General features: G+C 46.8%; 1 protein-coding gene across 1 annotated transcript; it reads right to left on the reverse strand.

Annotated features, from left to right (window-relative positions):
• Window positions 1-6,070: 6,070 nt before the first annotated feature.
• Window positions 6,071-11,031, reverse strand: TAPBPL (TAP binding protein-like). Its single transcript, XM_014957058.1, has 7 exons — window positions 10,916-11,031; window positions 10,341-10,586; window positions 8,922-9,203; window positions 8,125-8,466; window positions 7,610-7,939; window positions 6,806-6,892; window positions 6,071-6,562 (listed from the first exon to the last, which is right to left on the reverse strand). The coding sequence occupies exons 1-7, from the start codon at window positions 11,007-11,009 to the stop codon at window positions 6,522-6,524; spliced, it is 1,422 nt and encodes a 473-aa protein (XP_014812544.1). The 5' UTR covers window positions 11,010-11,031; the 3' UTR covers window positions 6,071-6,521.
• Window positions 11,032-14,988: the final 3,957 nt, after the last annotated feature.

The raw sequence follows: 14,988 nt of genomic DNA on the forward strand, positions 1-14,988 counted from the left end.
AGCAAAAGGACTCAAAACTAACATTAGATCTTTCTTGAAACGTATCAGGAACCTGCCAGATGTTCTGCAGGGCAAATTGGTGATCAGGCTATGAGAAGAGTGCACAGGGGAGATAAGGCCATTGCAGAAATCTCTGCATCTGTGTTAAGTGTTGAGCGACGAGATCATCCTGGCAGAACCCATTCTTCAGCAGGGTGGGGTTCGCCAATGAACACGCCTGAAATTGAAGCGGATGTGGAAAAGGCTGTTCAGCACACTGACAAAACGAACAGTAACAACTTGCTGGGAGCAATGCTGTTTGTCCAAGAGTCTTAAAGGAGCTCAACAATAAAATAGCTGAACTGCTCCAAGCAGTGTGTAACCCACGCTTACTGCCACCGTGGTACCTGAGGAGGGGAGAGCGGTGAATGTCACACCAATTTTTAAAGAATTTACATGGGCTCAAGGGGAGAATGGACAGCTTCATGGAACATAAATCTACAGAGGATGACTAAACCACAGAAACTGTGTCCAATCAGGAAGTCCCTGCCCTGAAAGTGTTTGAAGACTAGAAGAGTATTAATGAGAAGTATGATATATTTGACCTGTTCGCCTTGAGCTCTCCCTGAGCAGGAGAGAGGAGGAGGCTAGAGGAAGAGAAATCAGAGAGAAATCAAATGTTCATGGTGAGGAATGAGTGAAGAGAGGGAGAGGGTAAGATGAAATTAAAGCCCAATCCTTTCCCTTTCCTTTTTTTCTCTTTTCCCTTTATCCTTTTCTTCTTTCTCCTTTCTGTTTTTATTTTGGTTTGGGTTTGGGGTTTTCTGTTTGTTTGTTTTCAGTTTTTTGTTGTTGTTGTCTTTTGGTTGGTTGGGTTTGGTTTTTTTGAGAGAGAGAGCATGTGGAATGTTACAGGAGCTTCATTACCTATTGTAGTTTATCACTGGTCACATCAGTCAAGTCCAGATGGAGGAGAGGTCAGACAATGTGATCAATGCAGAAGATGATTGCTGTTACTAAGAAAAGCAAACGTGCAGCCCTAGTGAAGACGTGTCTTTGGTCAGGATTTCATACTCTTCACAGGCAGAAGCCCAGGGGCAGTGTTCCTGCAGGCAGCGCCAGGGAGGGGAAGCAGCCATTGCGTAGCTGAGATGACCTTATCAATGTCAAGAAGTATCCAGCTATTGAGAATAACTACCTGATGTTCGTGGGCTTTCAAGAAGCTGCAGCCATGTTGGAGTCACCTTTCTGTCTATATATGTGAACCCCCTGCTGCTCCCTGTGCTGATCCAATCAAGGACTGTGATGCCAAGCTCTTGCAATAGAGCTTGCTGCTTCAAGCTTCTGATCTGGAAGAAATGTACAGTCGGAGAGCGTGAATTCTGGCCCTGATGCTTTGTCCCAGCCCACCCCTACCATGCAGGTTGCAGTTATTCCTTGCAGTTCATTGACCAAGATGGGGGAGATGGGGAAAGTCTGGCATTATGTCTACATTCCGTGTGGAAACCTGTTTCTTGTTGCATGCTAGGCTTGAATGAATCACACTCTGTCATCACTTGGTGGGCCATGGCACGGGGGGGGTTTAGCTTTGAATGATCCCTGTGCATTAGGCACTTCACTATGAGTGTGCAAGTGGCTGAGGGTAACAGGTGGAATTCAAAGTTTCTCAGCCTGAACATATGGTACCAAGGTGGGAACAAGCTTTATAAAGACAGCTATCATAGAATCATAGAATCTAGAATTCTCATAGAATTTCCCCACTGTGTCCTTGTAACACTTCAGGCACAAAAGAGGGACTCTTCCTAGTCTGGTCTGTGATGAACTTGGCAATTATGTGTAAGGGTGAGCACAGCTCTCAGGGCTTCTGACGTTTTCAGAGATGTCATCAAATGTTTCAAGAGGGACATCTCTACAGTTTAAAAAGCAATCCTTGCTAAGCCTGTCCTTGCTGTGGTGCCTTGCCATGGGGCCACTTAGATTGAATTCCAATGGTGTGTACGTAGCAGCTGCGTGGCTGGAGAGGGCTTGCATACTGACCCTCAGGGTCAAGAGTGGCCTTTCATGTACTTTGTCATGTTCCGGAGCAGGGCTTTGACTGAACAAGGCATCTTTGCTGGGGTACCTGCCCTAGAGAAGCAATGTCCCAAAGCATAGTTGCTTTGGAGGCACTGCAGAATGTGTGATTATAATATGATGTGAGGTTGAAGCAAACACAGTTTATTAAAATAATTCTAGTTAATGCATGTTCTCTTTGAGGGCCATACCAGCTGAGCTTCAGCCATGTTCATAAAGTGCAACTAAACCACTTGTATGTAGTTAGACTGCTGCTACTTTGCTGGCTTAAACTGAATGAGCAGAGGCATAACCAAACAAGGGGAACCTATGTGGAAGAGGCAATCTTGAGCCTGGCTTTATCGTTTGCAAAATGACTGCTCCTTCAGTACCACATTAGAAGGTTTGGCTTGTCCGTATTCACAGCACAATGCAGCCAGAGCCCCCAAGTAATCCTGTGTTGACTGAAATCCAGAGGACTTAATCTTACCTTTTCTCAGGTTGACAAAACCTGTATCAAATTTCATCTCTAATATAAAATAATTCTCCTAGAGAACTAGTTTAAAACACCTACATTTAATATTTGTTTGTATTGACACAGTATACTTCATAACCGGGCTGGTCTGCCTAGCAGCTAATCAGATGGTGACCAGATTCCTGCTCCTCAAGTCACGTGGCCAGGCAGTGATGCCATGTGGCACTTGGCCACGGCACATTCGACCTTGGAAGGCAGCATGGCTGTCTCCCAGAGACGCAAAACATATAATATTATTTATCCGCGTCTCTCTGATGCAATCAAGTTCATCTTTGATGAACTTTAAGCTTCTTAGTGGCATTTTCTGAAATAAGTGTTCTATATTTAAAATACAGGGAACGTTGTTAAACACAAGGTCACTTTGTTTATCAATAAGTGTTACTTTTTCTGCTTTAGGGTATATGCTTTACTTGGTTTTGTGCTTTAAATTCAGCTGGAGATCTTCAGGGACACAGTAATTGTGGACTCCCCATAGCAACTCCAGTGGGGAGCATCAAAGAGCAGGTTGTCAAATCAAGTGCCATGGTGTATTTCTCCTCATGAGGAACACAGCCACTCTTCATGCATTTCTTCTACCTCTCCATTATTTTTCTTTCCTTTATGTCGGTTCATGGGCCAAAAAGGCAGGCAAACCATCAGCTGTCACTTCATGTGGAACATAGGCCTCGGAATTTTTACCCAGTGTCTCCTTTAACTGATGCCATTAACTTTTTTTTATTATTATTTTAAATTATTATTAAAGAACAACTTGAAAAAAATAACCTGGCCTTTATTTGAAGACCTTGAGAGATAGTTTGCCATTTTTATTGACATATGGCTAGGACAATCCTCCTCACTGTTGTGTGCATGATGTCTTATTCTACTCTGAACATGCCTAAATATAACTTGCAGCTGTTGATTCTCCCTGTGCCTTTCTCTGCAGGTTACTGTCCCACCAGTACTCTGTATTTTCTGTGGTGTCATTGAGAGGCTCTGGTTTAGCAAGACCAGAGTAATGCCTCAAAGTGAGTTTTCTGACCTTCCTAATTGGTCCTGTCATTTTGCTCTGGACCACCTCCAAGCTTTCAAGATATTAAAAAACCACGTGGGTGCCTGCACTGCCGATGGGTGTTGCAGCTTCAGGCTTTGCTGGGAGTCTGACTCAGTATTGTCAGTCACAGGTGACTGTGACTTCTCTGGTGGTTGCCAGTGAGGTTCCTGCTCTCGGCACCTTGTCCTTCCTCCCTGGCTGCACAGGAGCCAGCTATCACATATTCACCCATCATCTGGGGGTGTCTCTGAAGGCAGCACAAAAAGCTTCCGTGAGTCCTGCTCCAGAGTAGCAGCCTCTGGGAATGAGGGGTGTTGACACCACCTGTCCCTTGAAGCTCCCCTTCCTGACTCCCAGGTGGTTTCCCCCTTTGCATGGGGTCATCCTGCATGTTCACCACCATGCAGTTGGCTTGACTCCACAGAGCAGTGTGGGAGCTGCACAGACAGAACTCAAACATTGAAAAGAAAAACACTTATTTATTGGCAACGCATCAAAAACGAAGAGGAAATGACACAAGCAAAAACTGCTTCCACCAGCAGTTATATTCTGCCCATGGTCACCTTTAGGTGTTCCCACAGGTCATGCAATAGATAGGGATTTGTGGATCAACATCATTGAGACAGCGTGGTGGTCCAGTACCTGAGGAGACTCCAATGGCATTACTAAGCATCTTATCTTGTTTCAGTATCTTCAGCTGGCCAGGTGACTTGGGTTGATCTGAAAGACTCCCTCCACTTTAGCTACCGATCTTGCCATTTGCAACAATTTTATCAACAATATTTTTTACAATGGTATTTCCTGCTGCAAATATTAACAGCACAGTTCTTGCAGAGAGGCACACACTTTCAGCAGTGATTGCTGCTTCTTTTTGGACAAAGAATTTTTGCCATTTGTCTGCTAGCTAGTAATTAATCCATAAAAAGTAAAATTATGATACACATACACTTATTGTTTCTTCAGAATTTACACATTTCTTGGTTTGTTAAACCTGCACCAGTCCTTTTATGAACCAAATGTATTATTTCATCAAAGAATGAAGTCTGGTTTGTTTCTCACAACATTTTTTTGAAAAAAAAACAACCCCACATGCTAAATTATTAATGTTATTTTCATTGTTGAAGCCTTTGTTAGCTAACTTGTCATAACTTCACAGTCTCTTACCTATGATTATTACTGTGGAACCAACGAACAGTTGCTGGTGTCATCTCGCTTTCTCTCTGTGAACACTGTCACAACACACTCTTCTTGGGATTTCTCTAGTATGCCAGGATTTTTTAATACCTAACTGCATCGGGCCAGGTGCCTCCTCAGCCAAATCTCTTATGATTCCAAGATGCAAATTTTCTGGCTACTAATCTAAAAAGATTTACACTTAATAGCTACTGTTAAAACCTTCCTTGGTTCACAAATAGATTAGGAAGTTGTTTACCATCCTCACGTAGTATGAATATACAATTCTGCTCCTTTCTGTATACAAACAAATATCTTCTCTGTATCAAAAAGTCTCCATCAGAAATCTTCTCTATCAATAGTTTTACCTATATCCACCCAGTAAGAGGCTAAGCAATTGCTAGAATTTCTTGGTTTTCAATGTATTTTTAAAAAAACTCCTTCCCGGTGGTGTTAGCACTTGCAGAAATCCAGTTTTTCCAGATTATTTTGAACACCCCTTATCTCCTTGTATGCTTCATAAATTCTCACTTTTATTGTGTGCCATATACCTCCTTTCCATGCACACCTTCCTTCTGCTTTTTTTCCCCCCTGTTGGTTATATACAAGATTTCTGTTACCTTCAAATTCCCTGTTAGGCAGGAAAAGCATTTAATCATGTCCGTCTTTTTCACAGCTCCAGAACCACAGATCTTCTCTGTCTTGTAAACTTCTAGCAGTGAAATTTCTATTAAAAATTTTATTGTAGCTTTCTCCTGGAGAATCATATTTTTCTGATTGCTTGATTTGTGATCAGTTTAACCCATAACTTCCTCTGTTTGAGGACTTACCATTTGGAAGTACCAATTTTGCCTACATATTTGCCCAACTTTACAAACAGTTAAAACACATATATACACAAAATACCAGGCTGGATGGGGCTTTGAGCAAACTGGTCTAGTGGGAGGTGTCCCTACCCATAGTAGTGGGGTTGGAACTAGATGATCTTTAAGGTCCCTTCCAACCCAAACCATTGTACGATTCTATAAATATCTTACTTAAAAGCTTGCCTCATCAGCATTAACCAAATGTACCTATATACATCTACAGACACAAAGGTGTGTAAACTGCTATTTACAACATGAACATACATACATATATCTGTATATACACATGCATATATACAGTCATACAAACACTCACCTATATACAATTTAATTTTCCCTGAAACCAGAGAAGAAGCATTTCTAAAAACGTATGCATGATGCATCTAACACAGCAACTCAGCAAAGAGCTGAGGCTAACCATGTTGAAATATCTTACTTAAACGCTTGCCTCATCAGCATTAACCAAATGTACCTATATACATCTACAGACACAAAGGTGTGTAAACTGCTATTTACAACATGAACATACATACATATATCTGTATATACACATGCATATATACAGTCATACAAACACTCACCTATATACAATTTAATTTTCCCTGAAACCAGAGAAGAAGCATTTCTAAAAACGTATGCATGATGCATCTAACACAGCAACTCAGCAAAGAGCTGAGGCTAACCATGTTGCCCTCCCAAGATGAAGACACGTTTTTCTGTGAGTCCACCTCTGACTTGTCACTCAGCTCCTCCACCAAGGGCAGTCGTACCCCTCCCATACAGACCAAAAGCTCTGTTAATATTTGGACAGGGCTGGCTCTCCTGAGCAGGATGTGTCAAGAGATGGGAGGGAAAAGAGTGCAGGTGGGTGACACAAGGGTTCCTTCTATTCTGAAGCCCTTAGAAGTTGCTCAGACTTTGGCTTAGCTGAAAAGGATAGAGAAGGAAAAAAAGAAGTAAGATTCGGGAAGACCAAATCGGTGCAAAACGTCACCTCAGGCTGCTTTCCACAAGAAATGAGTCTCCAGCTCATCTGTTCCCCACCTCCCCCTCCAGGATCCTGGGACATCTTGACCTCCATCTCTCCTGAGTGGAGATGCAGGGGAGAAGAAGACACCCCTTGCTCCATCTCACCAACGGGGGAAGTGTCTCAGCATGTTAAACTCCTACCTGCTCTGCTCCTGAGCACAATGTAGAGGACGACAATGAAAATGGCCGTAGCAATGATACCCCCCACCAGTCCTGATCCTGTTTGCCCTGCAGAGGAAGAGGAGGATCACTGATGTTAGGTTGGTTGGAGCAGTTGAACAGCCAGCAAGTTGTCACAGTTAAACAAGCTCCCCCAGCCACTGACTGTTTATGTATTGTTGTCAGATACACAGCTGTGACAAGAAACATGTGAGCTAAAGCCACACAGACCCAGGGCCAGTTATACTGGCTGGGTTTATATGTTGTAACTTGTTAAACTGCAGTATTGCTTGCTTTTCCCTGCTGGGCCAGGAGAAGACACAGGAGCAATCTTGCATCAGCAGGCAGAGTGAGAACCCCAACAGCTCCAAAGGGGAGAAGGATTTTTTCCTATAGTTCTTGAGCAACACTGATCTCAAGCTGAACACCAAGTCCAGTTGGGCATCTCACTCCTTGGGGCATGGCTGTTTTCTTGTGCCTGTCCAGCAAGGTCCAGCCCATGGGCTACAAACTTTTGCTCTCTGGCTCCACCTTCAATCATAAAAATATCTTTTCCCCTGAAGGAAATCAGATACTTGCTCCCCAAAAGCTTCAGAAGAAGCTGAAAAAGTGAAAGGGAATGGAAAGAGGATAGAGAGGATGGGTATGAGAGGACACTAGAAGGAAAACATGGAGAAACAGGCAGATGTAATGTGACTCAAGAGGTTTTGATCCCTGTAGCGGGCAGATGAAGTGGGAGATGATCTAGGCAAGATGAAGAACTCACCCCTCTGCCCCAACACCTACCTGGACTTGGTGCCATAAGATGGGAGCTCACAGAGATGGGCTCTGCCAGGGCCATGTGTGAAACATGGCAGCTGTAGGTGGCTGGTGCCCGCGCTGTGGCTGAGCTGATGCTGAGGTATGAGGTGATGCTGTAGGTGCCATCTTGGCTTTGCCGGTGGCTGGAGAAACGTGCGTTTGAGAGAGGGATTTCCACGTCATCTTCAGGAGTCTTCTGTGTCCAGCTCACCGAGACATCCAGTGGGTAATAGCCAGCAATGCTGCAGGTCAGAGTAGTCGTCACATCTCTCTCTAACGACACCACTTCTGGAATGACACGAACTCTTGGAGGCGCTGCAGGAGATGAAGAGGGAATTGACTTATTGTTAGCAGAGTACAGAAGCCCCCATCCACAAGGGACAGAAAATGAGCTGCCTATGACAGTAAGTGTTGGGAGTGATGGGATAAGGATGCAGGGCAAAGTTTCAGTGTCTGGGGACATGGGACTGCTGTCAACCCCAGGCATTTCCCTTCCTCACCGGCCACAAGCAGCTGGATGTTGTGCTGGACCTGGTGCAGCGGTGTGGACAGCAAACAGATGTACGTCCCTTCGTCTGCCACGCTCACTCCTCGCAGGCTGAGTGATGCATCTCCACTCCCCAGCAGCTCCTTCACATCCACATGGACATTCGGCTGCGCTGCCGGGCCTGTGCTCCCCACCTGGTACCGGAAAAGGCTGCGGCCGCTGCCTTGATGCTGCCTCCTCCACTCCAGGGAGGAGAACGAGGAGCTGGGAGCCAAGGCAAAGCGGCAGTCGAGGGTGATTGAGCCACCAAGATGCGCGTGCAGGGAGGTGTTGCGTGACGACGATTGAAATTCAACTAGAAACAGAAAGAAGGGCACAGGGAAGCAGAGAGTTAAAGAGATGTGGTTAAAGAAGGGACCCTCGGGTAGGATGGGCTGGTGGAAGGGCTGGCAGTGAACTCCCCACCCGGAGGATGAGGAGGCACAGACACCCTGTGTGATGCCCCAGGGGCAATGTGGACTGAAGAGCTGAAGGAAGCCAGCCCAGTGGGGTTAGTGGGACAGGGAGACAGGTGGACACCAAGTCCACATCATGGTCTTGAGGTGCTTCTCATCCTCAGGGTCTGGGGCATGGGAAACCTTGAAAGGAGGCACAAGAGGGGCAATATGCTTGACTCCTGTTTCCCTAAGCACCAGCTCCTGGCAGCCCTCAGGTCCTGGTGAGAGATGGGGCATGAGACTCTTGGGGAGGCAGGGTCCCCTCCCCTCATGTTCCTTGGTGCCGTGGGGGCACCCTGGGCCATCTGATCACCTGTGGTCAGCAACGTTCCTTCCTTGCTCATAGGAATCCTCAGCTTTGGGTGCAGTGTTGCATCGTGCTCCTCCTCCTGGCTGCTGCAGTGGGGTCCTCTGAGCACCAGGACGATACTGATCCCACTGGAGAGGCGCAGGGTGGCTATGAACCAGGAGGTACTGCAGGGCTTCTCACCAGGAGCCCAGCGGGAGCTGTATGGGGAGATCTCGCAGTTCACCTCCTCCCCTTCACAGTCTGCGTGCAGCAGGGACTCTGCATGTGGGATGGATACCAACTCGCCTGTGAGGACAGAGGAAGAGGTTTAATTGTCTGAATCCAAAAGGTGAAAGAAAGTGCAAGCTGACGAGGCCCGTTATTTTGGAGGAGCATCATATGCTGTTGGGGTCAGCCAGAGCAGATGGAAGGCCTGCAAAGAATATGTGAGGTTTGTCATGACTTGTCTTACATCCCTCAGTCTGTTGGTTGTACTTTATCCTGCCAGGTTGCACAGAGTTCACTCTGGGCAAAAACAGCTGTTAGGAAAGGCAAATAAACAGAACAGATTCCCAAGTAAGGGAAGAAAGTGTGGCAAGAAGACAGGAGAGGCTGGATGTGCTGGATGCACACTGTATCTGTGCCTTTGGTCATAGCATGGGCTTCACTGTGGGCACAAGCATCCTAGTGACCTACACACTTTCCATGGACACCAACGAAGGCCACCTCAGTGTCTGGAGTGCCTGGCAGTAGCCTGGCTGTAGGGCGCTTGAACTCACCCATGCCCAGTCCATCCACACCTCCTGAAGGAGAGTTTGTACCCAGGCTAATGGACCCCGACGAGCCTTCAGCTTCCTCTCTGAAAATGTCTCAGAGCTTGTACTGAAGCACATGCTCACAGGTGAGCAGCGTGGGCAGTGAACGACAACAGCAAAGCACAGGCTCAGACCTTTGCTTGACTGTGTCTGCAAAGTTACACGTGAAGCAAGGGCTACAGAGGCTGGACTGCAGGTTGCCACCCATGAGTGAAGTAAGGAGAGCCAAACTGCTCACAGGGCTTTCTGAGCAGGACAGCTCTGCTTCATGTCCACTTGCCACCATGCTTCCTGCCAGCAAAAAACATCTGCGTGACTGAAGACGTGAACCCTCTTTATGCAATAAAGCTGCAGAGTGGCATAATTCCTGAGTTGTTTTCGACCAAGTATTTCCCAAGAGACAGGCAATCTAGGATAGCCCCAGCAGGAGAGAGATGCCTCAACATCTTCCACAAAGTTCCTTTCTTAAAGTCCCAATTGCTGAATTCAGGAAATGATGTGTGAAACCCACAGTGGCCACCCACAACCTGTCTAAACTCAGTTAAAGACAAATCTTGAGGAAGCCTAGTGCAGGTTAAGTGGCCAAAACCCCGGCAGCACCTCTCCCACCCCAGCTCTCCCAACTCACCTGAGGCTTCAAACACAATGGGAGAAGAGTCAGGACTTCCCTGTGGGACTTTGTACTTGGTCAGATCATCCAAGTTCCCCTCGTCTCTGACGCTGAGCCCCCTCAGCAGGAGGGTAGCTGGATGTTCAGAGGACGAGCCCCCTGTGGCACGCAGCAAGCCCCTCTCCTCTTCCCCCACGTAGGAGCAGCCCAGGGGGACATCCACCTTGCGAAATGGAGGTGCTGGTGTAGGAACTTCTGCCGGCCCTTCAAGGAGGGAAAAGAACGGGTTGAATGCATGAACCCCAAAACAGAGGGGCAAAAATAGAGGAGTTTACGAGTTTCTCTTGGGATGGGGGGGATAAATAATGGGGAAGCTGGGGGCTGGCTGCCATTTTGGGGTTGTTCTCCCAGCCCTGCTGGTAGAGGACCCCTCTAGCCCGGCGCCACCATCCTCCGGCAACACCATTCACCCTTAGGAAGAGCCTGGTTTCCCCCTGGGAGACCCTTCCCTAAAGGGGTGGGGGGGTGTGAGCGCAGGAGAAGACCCCCCTGTCCCGATCCCATCCCCCCCCATCACCGCCCCCGCCGCTCACCCTCCGCCGGGACCAGCCCGACCCCGCACAGCACCAGGACCCCGCACAGCACCAGCCCCTCGGCCATCCTGCCCCCCGGGAACGCTCCTTCCATCCAAACCCTGTGGAATCCTCCTTCCGGGAACCAAACCCGGGGCGATTCGTGCCGTTTCGTTTCGCTTTCGCTCTGGCAAAGCAGAAAGGAAAACCAAAAAAAAAAAAACCCGCCACCAACCAACCGTTAAACCCGTTAACTCTTACTGTACCGGAGGCGGGAGCCCGGAGGCAGCAGGGGAGTGGGGTGCCATCAGCTGGGATCGGGGAGCATCCCCAAACCTGCAGCTGGGCTGCTTTTGCCGGGTCCCTCTTCAAGCCAGTGTTACCTCAGCCTTTCCCACTGCGTTTCTGCCTGTCAACTCATCTCCTCCAGACCCGCTGGGCAGCCTCTGAAAGCAGCCACATCTCTGTCCACTTGATTTTTAGAAGACTTTAACTTTGGGAGAGTCTTGGAGGTTGAAGGTGGTTTGGTTTGGTGGTTGTTTTTTTTTTTTTTCACCCACTTTCCCCTTGCCAAACCTTCTTCGACTGCAAAGAAGCAGCTTGCTCTGTGCCAGCATGAAGCCAGCCCCCCCTCGAGCTGAGCCCAGCAGCGTGTGGTGCCACCACCATCCGCCGAGTCAGCCCTGGCTTCCTGGGAAAAAACATCACTGGAAAAACCCCAAGCTGCGAGAGAGGAAATGGACGCCAGCCAAACCTTCTTTGACTGCAAAGAAGAAGCTTGCTCTGTGCCAGCATGAAGCCAGCCCCCCCTCGAGCTGAGCCCAGCAGCGTGTGGTGCCACCACCATCCGCCGAGTCAGCCCTGGCTTCCTGGGAAAAAACATCACTGGAAAAACCCCAAGCTGCGAGAGAGGGAATGGATGAGCTCTGATGGTATTTTAACTATTGGTTTTCCCCGTCTTTCAGACACAGAGAGCAAATGGCTGCTTCTGTGCTGGCGTGTTCCTCTCTTCACAGTCTTGCCAGCCCTGCAGGAACACAACTCACCCTTGCTGTGGCCTGCTATAATCACATATATACACCTCTGGGTAACCATGGCCACCCCCAGTCCCAACTCTTCTGGTACAATCTCCTGACACCCAGCCCGAGAAGAACCTTGTCCTGGCGTGATATGGATTCTTGATACAGAATTATTATTATATATTACCCTTTATACCCCAATCCCATCCTCGCCCATCACTTCAGGCCTTCTTGAATATTAATTCTTCCTGCAGGAGTTATGCTCAGGAGCCCTGAGCTGTCAGGCATGGCTCTGACCAGCTCTCCCACTGCCTCGCCGGGGTGATATCACACACCTACCAGCACACCCTGTGAGTCTCTGCATCATTCTTTAATCTGAGATGCACTCATCTCTGCTCCCCTGGCCCTACGTGTTATTATCTGGAATTATCCGTGCTCTCGGGGGGCACCCCCATATGGGGGGCACCCATCAGCCAATGAAGCAGAGCACAAGTGTTTGTGCAGCCTCTTCACCCCAGGCAAATGCAGCAGCAGTACCTCCTAAGGCAAGGCTCCTTTCCCTGGTTTATTTCTCTGCCTGCTCCAGTGAGGCCAAAATTGCCTTTCAGCAGATTTACCCCCAGGCTGTTCATGCAGAGGAGGAGCTGGGGGAGGCCTGCAGCCCCTGCTGTGGCTGTGAAAAAGGGTTGTGGGTCATTGCCTGCAGGGAGGTTCAAACACAGCAGTTGTGATAGACTTTGTTTTGCAGAGCAGTAAAGCTCTTCTCTGTCATCAAAGGCTTGCAGGTGTCTGCTAAAGCTGGGGCTCTTCCCTTCTCCATCGCGTGCTGGATCAGGCTGCCTCAAACAAACAGCTCTGGTAAAAAGTTGTGCAAATTGCTAAGCTGGCTAGTAAATACTGTGTAGGTATCATGTTCAAGAGAGCCATTCAGCCATGCTGCAGCTGCTGGGAGAGGGCTGTGTATCTCTTTCATACACGGAGAGACGAAAACCAGGTAAATAACTACGTGATGACAGATCAGGAGGTATCAATGGGCAGAGGCCTAGACAACAAGGGGAAAGAATATACTAATTGTGATGAGAGAAGCAGCAGCAGACGATACGGGTAGCCAAAGGGCTATTTAGTTCAGCTAAGGGAAGCGAGCGAGGCCAGGGAGGCAGATGCCATTATGCTACAGGGAATCTCTCAGGTGATGCTGTGGCATCAGAGAAGTGATGGTGGGAGGAGACCTACAGAGCTCTCTGATCCAGCCTCCTGCTCGATCAGGTCACCATGATTTTGTCCGAACAGGTCTGGAAACCCTGCAAGGGTGGATATACTGCCTCCTTGCTGGGTACCTGTTCCAGTGCGGCATCACCTTTCTGTTAAAAAAATTGTTCCTGAAATTCAGCCTGGCCCTCCCGATCCTCAACTCGTTGCCATTGCCCCTTGTTACATCACCTGCTACTATTGAGAAGACTTTGGCTCCATTATCTTCCTAACTACCTTCCAGATATTTGTCGAAATATGAACAACTAACGCGGGGTGTAAACCAGTTATCATGCAAGTAACAGAAATATGGTAGAGTAACATTCATCCCCAGTATTAAAATATTCTGTTGTTCAGGAGTGCCCTAAAGGAAGATAAAAGTAGTGCATTAGCACCCCATGAATGATGCTATAGGTTGTTTAAGTGGAATTCAGAAAGTTAAAAGAGACTTTTTATTGGTGCAGCTCAGAACCAGCTGCGAACCACTCAAGTCCATAAATCAGATATGTAGGGAGAGAGCTAGTATTAAAGAGATAAATCCCAGTAAGAACTATGCTGCCGTGGGGAGACTAACTTCAGGGTTATGGACTAAAGAATAATCTCTGATTATCGTAATGGGCCTTAGGCCTATAATTCTCAATATGACACATGACAAATTCTTTCACAAAACCATCACTGAACCTACAAAAGATTTGTTAGTTGTAAATAGCAAATAAGTCATAGAGCAGGTGGTCATCAAAAATAAATTTGGAGCGTGTGATCAGAATTTCCTTACATATAAATGAAGTGGGAAGCTAAATAAGAATAGGCCTGTACTGTACATGCAGATTTTGTTTCAAAAGAAGTAAAACCATCAAGGAGTTAAGAGAACTCTTTAATGTGGACTGTAGCAGTAAGGAAACTTGATGTGAAAGAAGCCCAGAATTTCTCAGGGTGAGGCACAGCAGCTGTGGAACTTGCACCCCAAGAAGCAAAAATTCTCCTGTATCTTCCTGGCTGAACAGCCACAAGGTTTTGTTAAAAGTAGGTGAAGAGTAAGGAGAGAGAGATCAGCAAAGAAAACTCTTCTTCAAATGTTTGTAGATGTAATGTAATGTCAAACTGGAAACTGGATTTTTGAAAGAAGAGAAAGTTTTTCACGTAAGTAAATAACTGAACCAGGAAGGAGAAAGTGGGTATGCAGAGGATGGGGTGAAACCCAAGAATAGTTGTTAAAATTAAATAAATATAAAATAAATATCAATAATAAATACAAATAATAGTCTTCAACTGGGAAAATAATAGTGAAAAGTGGAGTAGAGAAAAGGAGCGTAATGAATATGAGGGTACAGGAACTACCCATCTAATTTGAAAGCAAAGCAAACATTAATGTGATGAAACTAAGAAAACAAGCTAAGACTTGGATTTTGTTTGTTTGGTTGTTTTTGTTTTTTAAACCATAATAATTTTTATTCTTAAGAAAGCAACAAGGAGTTACAGAATTCTGCAAAATTACAAACACCGTTCAGATAAATGTCACCTTACCTGTGCTCACTCAGTTTTGGGAGCTGGAGGCCTGGAAGGTAATTTCTTCCTCCAACCCAGACTTACAACACGTGTCAGTGGGTGATCTACCCTTTCACCCCTTCAGAACTGTCATCTGCCCCATGTTACTCTATAATACTGATGTGAAATTTCCAGCCCCTTCCTGAAGGAGAAGCATTTATCCAGAAAGTCTGTTGTTGGCAGCAAATGATGAACGTACAGGGACATCAAAAGTGGTGACTCTTTGTGGTTTTACAGCGGCCCTTCAGCTCGTGTTTCAATGATCTGTTGGCCAAATATTCT

Source organism: Calidris pugnax, unplaced genomic scaffold, assembly GCF_001431845.1.
Source record: "Calidris pugnax isolate Ruff unplaced genomic scaffold, ASM143184v1 scaffold225, whole genome shotgun sequence".
Taxonomy (NCBI): Eukaryota; Metazoa; Chordata; class Aves; order Charadriiformes; family Scolopacidae; genus Calidris; species Calidris pugnax.